Raw genomic sequence first — 7,397 nt, 5'->3', positions numbered from 1 at the left:
AAGAAAGAAAACAAAATACCAACCAACAAACAGAAATTCACAGAGCCATCTGCTCTGTTGGAGACAGGAACTCCCGACTGGAAATTCATTGGCCTGGAGACGCTTGAGTCAGGACAACATCAAGGCACATTGGCCAGGGGCACTGTATCTGCTCTTTGGGCTGGGGCAGTTCTCTGCTGTTCAAATATTAAAAACCTGTTGTGTGGATCAAGCTCCAAAGAAAAGCTGGGGTGTCTTCTCACAGGTCATTGGAAAAGCCATGTCTCAACATCCTCTCCCAAGTTCCGGTCCGAAGGCAGTCCATTTCAAGGAGGGCCAAGTAGAGTTACCACAGAAGTAGCAGTGTCCGGAAGCAGTGACTGAGGAAATAAACGACTGGTCACAAACGACCCTCTCAAGCAGTGGAGCTCCGCCTCCTAATGCTGCGGCCCTTTAATACAGTTTCTCATGTTGTGGTGACCCCCCTCCTACCCCAAAATTATTTTTTGTTGCTACATCACAACTGTAATTTGCTACTGCTCTGAATTATAAAGCTAATAACTGTGTTTTCCAATGGCCACAAGTTATGCCTGTGAAAGGGTTGCACCCCACAGGTTGAGAACCTCTGTTTTATTGCACAATGATGAAATGATCAGTCTTTCAGCACAGAGCCTGACATCATGGTTTTCACAGAGGCTAGCATTTCAGTCCCCAAGAAGACGGAGTAGCAAATGAAAGAAAAGAACGTGATTACGACGAACCTAGAAAGGACAGTTTTCCCAGTTGTCTTAGTCAGGGTTACTCTTTCTGCACAAAACATCATGACCAAGAAGAAAGTTGGGGAGGAAAGGGTTTATTCAGCTTACATTTCCACATCGATGTTCATCACCAGAGGAAGTCAGGACTGGAACCCAAGCAGGTCAGGAAGCAGGAGCTGATGCAGAGGCCATGGAGTGATGTCACTTACTAGCTTGCTTCCCCTGGCTTGCTCAGCCTGCTTTCTTATAGGACCCAGGTCTATCAGCACAGGGATGGAACCACCCACAATGGGCTGAGCCCTCCCCACTTGATCACTACTTGAGAAAATGCCTTACAGCTAGATGTCATGAGGCATTTCCCCAACTGAGGCTCCTTTCTCAGTGATAACTCCAGGTTGTGTCAAGTTGACAAAAAACCAGCCAGTACACCAGGTTTCTTTGCAGTCTATCTTAAAGCCACGGTGCTGGTTTGAGTTGCCACCCTCCCAGCTAGCCTGTTGGCTAGTTTTCTGATCACATGACGTCTGTACTTTATAGCAACATTGGTTCTACCCTAGCCCCTCTGCCAGCTCAGTCACTAAGTGTTTTGATAGTATCACTGTCTGCAGTGTTTACACTGAGCTCTGAAAGGATCTTCAAGCTACGTTTCTGCTTCTAATTTGTGTAATTTGCATGCAGAGTAATGGGGTTTACTGTGAAATTCCATACATATATGCCTTTACTCTTTGCTCTTATTGCCTTCCCCATCTCCCTGACTTCACACGCCACTACCCTCCTCTTGCCAGTCCCCCTCTCTCTTTTCATGCATGTATTCCATTACTCTATTTTTGTCTTCCCTCATTCCTCTTTTAAGATCTTTTCCTCCTCTTCCTCCTCCTCATGGCTCTCTTGCTACTTTCATCACATACACACATGAACACACAAAAATACATGCACATGTACACAAACACATGCACATAAACATGCATGCACATGTACACATACATTCACATAAATGTTCATGCAATTTTATACACACATGCACATAAACATGCATGCACATGTACACAAATGCACATAAATATGCATGCACATATACACACGCATGCCCATAAACATGCATGCACATGCGCATACACACACAGAAAATTAAAATCTAGGGTTCTGGGGCTAGAAAGTTGGCTCAGCAGTTAAGAACATTGGTTGCTCTTGTAGAGGATCGAGACTCTATTCTAAGACCCACATGGCAGCTCACAACTGTCTGTTACTCAAGTATTAGGAGATCCCTTTTCGGATCTCCACAGGAACCAGGACTTCACATGATACATATACATACATGCAGGTCAAACAATCATACACATAAAATAATAAATGAATTTAAAGCATTTAAGTCTAGAGTCTGCATATAAGGAAAACTGTGCTTAGCATTTTTAGTCTGGCTTAATTTAATTCACATCATGAACATTATTTCATCTATCTTCTTACGGTTGGATAAAATTCTGTTGTGTACTCCTGCCTTATCCATTTGTCCGTGGGTGGAGCTCTCAGCCGGTTCCATCCCTTGTCTATTGTGAGTAGTGCAGTAGCCAATACGGATGGACGATGGTGTGTTAGCTGAGTGTCTTCAGATGTGTTCCCGGGGACAGCATCACTAGTGGTTTGTTCCTTTTAGCTTTATAAACGACCCCCACCACTGATTTGCAGTTTGCTTTCTACTCTTGCCAAGAGTGTAAAAGGTTGCCCTCCTCTCATATCCATCTGCTGCTTGAAAAAGTATAACATCCAAACGGAAAGAGTGGTCACTGCAAATCTGCAGCGCTCCTAGTGCGACATCGGAACTTGATTCTCAATACCGTGCTTCAGTACGAGGAACGGACCTTCGTCTATATCTGTCCCTAAGAGAAGCCTAAAGTACATACATGGTACCAGGGAAGTGTGCTAATGTGAGATGCCGTCAGTCAACACTAAAACACGACAGACTGGCAAGCTCCTGTGAATCTAAAATTATTCCAGTCGGGATTGGCATCCACTGGGGAAACAAGTAGTGACTAATTCTGTAAAGGATGTCCAAAAAAAGGGAAGCCACCACGTGGCGACGTCAATGATCCCAGACACTATGGAAGTCAGTCTGGAGGTTTCTCAGAAAACTAACACTGGATCTCCCAAGTGTCCTTAATAACCTGTGTTCACACCAAGACTCCAAGTGCATGCCTCACAGAAACACCGGTACTTCAGTGTGCACTGAGCAGCATTTCTGTGTGAGCAAGTATAATGGAGCCAACCTAGCGTCCAACAGCACAGGATTGATAAGGAAAATTTATGTACACTCAAAATAATCCTTTAGTCACAAAGAATGATGTCATGTCATTTGCAGGAAACTGAACGAAATGGGTGTTTAAATGGATTGAGTCAGTCTCACACAGACGAATTGTGTGTTTCCTCTCACACTATGTGTGGTTCCTATGTTTTATACAAATACAAAAAAAAATGCACGCATGAAAAAAAGTAAGACAGCAGAGGACAAAGCGGGGTAAAAAAAGGAGGGTCAGAAGTGTGGGAGAATATGCTCAACAGTAAATACAAACTTGTATAAAACTTTAACTTTTTAAAAGTTTGTTTTAAAAATGATGATACCTATTCTGCAAAGCCATATGCTGTATTGTCAAAGGATGGCTTCTGGCCTCACTTTGCCACCTCCAGGAGACAACAGAACCACTGTTGCTTTCATACACCCTCTTCTTCCCTCCTGACTTGGACCTTAGTAAGGACCCTGGAACTGTCATCATCGTGAGTATTCTTTGGTCACGTTACCGAGACAGTAGATGTCTGCACGCACAGCTTCTGCTGCCACAGTGTAATCTTACAGAAAGCTTTATTCATTACCATCTCTCCTCACTAGGGAACAATGTGACAACTTTGCCCAGTGCTATCTACAAACTGTCATCTCTGAAGGACATAAATTTTGATGACAACCCTTTGATGAGACCTCCGATGGAAATTTGTAAAGGGAAACAGATGAATACGATCACATGCTACCTCGAAAGAGCTGATGAACGAGACGGTGGGTGAAGAGTGAGGGACTATCTTTACAAGAAACTGTCTGGGATCTGTACAGTAGAAGTGCTTGCTTTGGTTGGAGACTTTAATCTGGCAGTAAAATTAAATTATTTACCACCTTCTCTTATCTGAAAGTTAGCTGCTGATAAATCAGATCATTAAGTCATGGGTGGGGGGAACTGCTCCACAATCATCCCATCATGTACCATATCTATACACACAGGAGCATAATCCAGTCTAAGCTAATGACAAAGTTGTATTAATAAGTGCTGTCCTTGTCAGCCCCAGTATACACTCATGCACATGGCTGCCACGTGGAAGTTTCTCTGAGACTTGCTCATCGCTTGAGAGAAAATTAAGCTCTGAAAAGGAGCTTGAGAGAAATTGGCTGGCTGTGCTACATCAAAGGGAACAGAAGTTCACGTGTCCATGTTGTATTTCTATCATGTATAGAGAAATGTTAGGCGACTGAGCCCTTATGCTAAGTGTCTCTCTCAAGTTCTCAAACGGACAGGATTCTTGTTTATATATATATATATATATATATATATATATATATATATATATATATATATATATATATATATATTTTTTTTTTTTTTAACCTGAAAAGTATGTTAGGTAATGGCAGCACCTCAAAAACTGGGGAAGGGGCAGTTTTTGACAAGACATTCACCCACATTTCTGTGTGCTTGAGTTGTCTTTATCCTGAGTTTTGATCCTCGGGAAAGCTGGGAAAAGGAGTATGGGAGACGTGTTTATCCTGAAGTTTACAAGAATTGTAGAGTCCCTTTCTCAGCACTGTTTAAAGCAATTAGATTTTTTTCTTATCACTAACATGAAATCAAATCTGAGTTTCTTAAAATGAAAAGACCAGAACATATTTGTCATGGTATGTGTCTTAGGGTTTTATGCTGTGAAAAGACACCATGACCAATGCAAGTCTTATAAGAACAACAATTAATTGGGGCTGGCTTACAGGTTCAGAGGTTCAGTCCATTATCATCAAGGCAGGAACATGGCAGCATCCAGGCAGGCATGGTGCAGGAAGAGCTGAGAGTTCTACAGCTTCATCCAAAGGAAACCAGGAACAGACTGAGCATCCTCAAGCAGCAAGGAGGAGTGTCTCCAAGCCCACCCCCAGAGTGACACACTTTCTCCAACAAGGCTACACCTTCTATTAGCGCCACTCCCTGGGCCAAGCATATGCAAACTATTACCGTATGGAGCATGGGAGTTCCCTAATTCTTGAAAAGGCTCATGGTACTTTAGTCTAGCTGACTCTAGACCACACTATCTAGAAGTTGCCTCTTAAAAAAAATGCACTCATGTCTGGAAAGAAGGCTCAGTAGTTAAGAGCATACACTGCTCTTGCCAATATCTTGAGTTCAGTTCCCAGAATCCATGTTGGGTAGCTCATAACTACCTGAAATTCTGAAATTTCTACCAGGATCTGATATCTTTGGTGTTTGTGGGTAGCTACACTCATGCATAGATCTCCACACTTTCACATATAATTTTTTTTTAAGACAGGGTCTCTCCATGTAGTCCTGGTTGTTCTGGAACTCACTATGTAGACTAGCATAGCCTTGAACTCAGAGGTAGCCTGCCTCTGCCTTCCTGAGTGCTGGAATTAAAGGTATATGCTACTATGCCCAACATTACATAATTTAAAAAAATCAACATCTAGCTAAACAATGAATTATTTTAATATGAATATCTACCTATAAGCCATATTTACAATAGATGTTAATTTCTCAAAGTAGTTAATTCTAAAAAGCCAATGTTGACAGAAGGAATCAAATTCATTTCAAATCCAGAAAAAAAGTAAAGAATTTTAAAAATTACTTTGAAGTTCCTTGTAATATTTTTCTAAGCCGCCATTTTAGGTGGTAGGGCTCCTCAGACTCTAGAAGTAACAGGATATGTTATGTTGTGCCACCACCCAAAGAGTACACATGGACAGACCCATGGCTTCAGCTGCATATGTAGCAGAGGATGGGCATGTTGAGCATCAGTGGGAGAGGCCCTTGGTCCTGCCAAGACTCGATGCCCCAGTGTAAGGGAATGCCAGGGTGGGGAGGTGGGAGTGGGTGGATGAGTGGATGAGCACCCTCATAGAAGCAGGGGGAGGGGATAGGGAGTTTAGGAGGGGGACACTGGAAAAGGGGGTAACATTTAAATGTAAATTAAATATATTCAATGAAGAAAGAAAAAGAAGTAACAGGATGGGGAGCGCAAACGGAGACAGTTCAGCTCTATATTATCATTTTCTATTTTATGTGACATGTCTGTTTGATAAAACACAGAAGAAAACGGAATATGAACTCAAAGTACATTTAAAAAAAAAGAAAAAAAATGTTTCTTCTATGTTCAAATGTAGAGAAAATCCTAAAGAAGATATTCAACATAGTTGCCAACAATATCACCGAAACAAATTTTGAATTTTTGCAACAAAAACTAAACATGGCAAGCCCAGAGAATAGCGTCCCTATGCTAAGGACGTAAGTATGAATGGCATTTGGAGCTAAGGTATTTTCACTCCTGCATTGGTATGATCTTCATACTACATCGTTTTGAAATATTTAACATTAGCACAAACTCTATTGATGGCCTTTGCTCATGACATATGTGGGGTCCTCGTTAGGCAACCATACAATGTAATGAAGAAGAGGAAGGCGTGTGAGGATGAGCTGCTGGGAGTTTATTCTAGCTGGCTGACACTGGGCATGTTCTTTTCTTCCCTTCTGCTTCAGTCCCCCCTCCCCCCAGTCACCACTGAACTTTAAAAAATTGTCATGAGGATCAAGTGAGACAAAGCTATAAAGTATGCATCTTACAGTATGGTTTATAATAAACAACCCATGGTGATTATTGTCTTGAGTTGAGTGTTAGTATGGGGTAATGTTTGCTCTCATGTGTCAGGCTCATGGTGAAGGATCATATACACCGTCTTCAGCTAAAATCCATCTAGCATAAATGTGGTAAATTAATTTGAAAACTTAGTCAATCTTTAAGTAGCTTAAAATAAAATGTTCTTAGTTGGTAATTATAATTGTTATTTAAATTTTTTCACAGCACCACTCCACTAAATGAAAGAATCTACCAGGCATTTGTTACGTGGAAAGCAGAGAAGGATGTATTATTCACAGCTGCTGCCTTAAGTCACCAACTTTTTCGGGCACTAAATATGATAGGTGCCTATGATATAATGAACAAGATTACAGCGTTGAACCTTTATACAAGTGCCATCAAACTATAGTTTACTGGATCTGAAATAGAAGCTAAACCTCACCACACACTTACAGAATTGAAACCTGAACTTTGGCTGTTTCATTTTGCTGATACAGGGAATTATTTGCATATCCTCTCTTTTTCTTTTCTTTTCTTTTCTTTTTTTTTTGTTTCCTAGTAGTGTGTGTGTGTGTGTGTGTGTGTGTGTGTGTGTGTGTGTGTGAACATGCATGTGACACAGCTGGCATGTGGAAGTGAAAGGAAAAATCCCAGGAGTCAATGCTCTCCTTTCTCCCATCATGCTAGTCCAGAGACGGACAGAAGTCAGGTCATCAGGGCTCAGCCTTTATTTATTGCTAAGAGATTCTGTCAATGTTTGTCTATTATTCT

The 7,397-nt window shown here is 41.4% G+C and overlaps 1 protein-coding gene across 1 annotated transcript in view; it reads left to right on the top strand.

Annotated features, from left to right (window-relative positions):
- The window catches only part of LRRD1 (leucine rich repeats and death domain containing 1), a gene marked incomplete at both ends in the record, with an annotated part of 13,429 nt that extends 6,394 nt beyond the window's left edge, over positions 1 to 7,035 (top strand). The window contains 3 exons of the mRNA XM_080936492.1: positions 3,616 to 3,777; positions 6,157 to 6,277; positions 6,852 to 7,035. Of these exons, the coding sequence (XP_080792618.1) occupies positions 3,616 to 3,777; positions 6,157 to 6,277; positions 6,852 to 7,035 (467 nt within the window). The remainder of the gene's footprint in view (positions 1 to 3,615; positions 3,778 to 6,156; positions 6,278 to 6,851) is intronic.
- Positions 7,036 to 7,397: the final 362 nt, after the last annotated feature.

Source organism: Micromys minutus (genome assembly GCF_963924665.1).
Source record: "Micromys minutus genome assembly, chromosome: 23".
Taxonomy (NCBI): Eukaryota; Metazoa; Chordata; class Mammalia; order Rodentia; family Muridae; genus Micromys; species Micromys minutus.
This window is presented reverse-complemented; position numbering and strand designations above follow the sequence as displayed.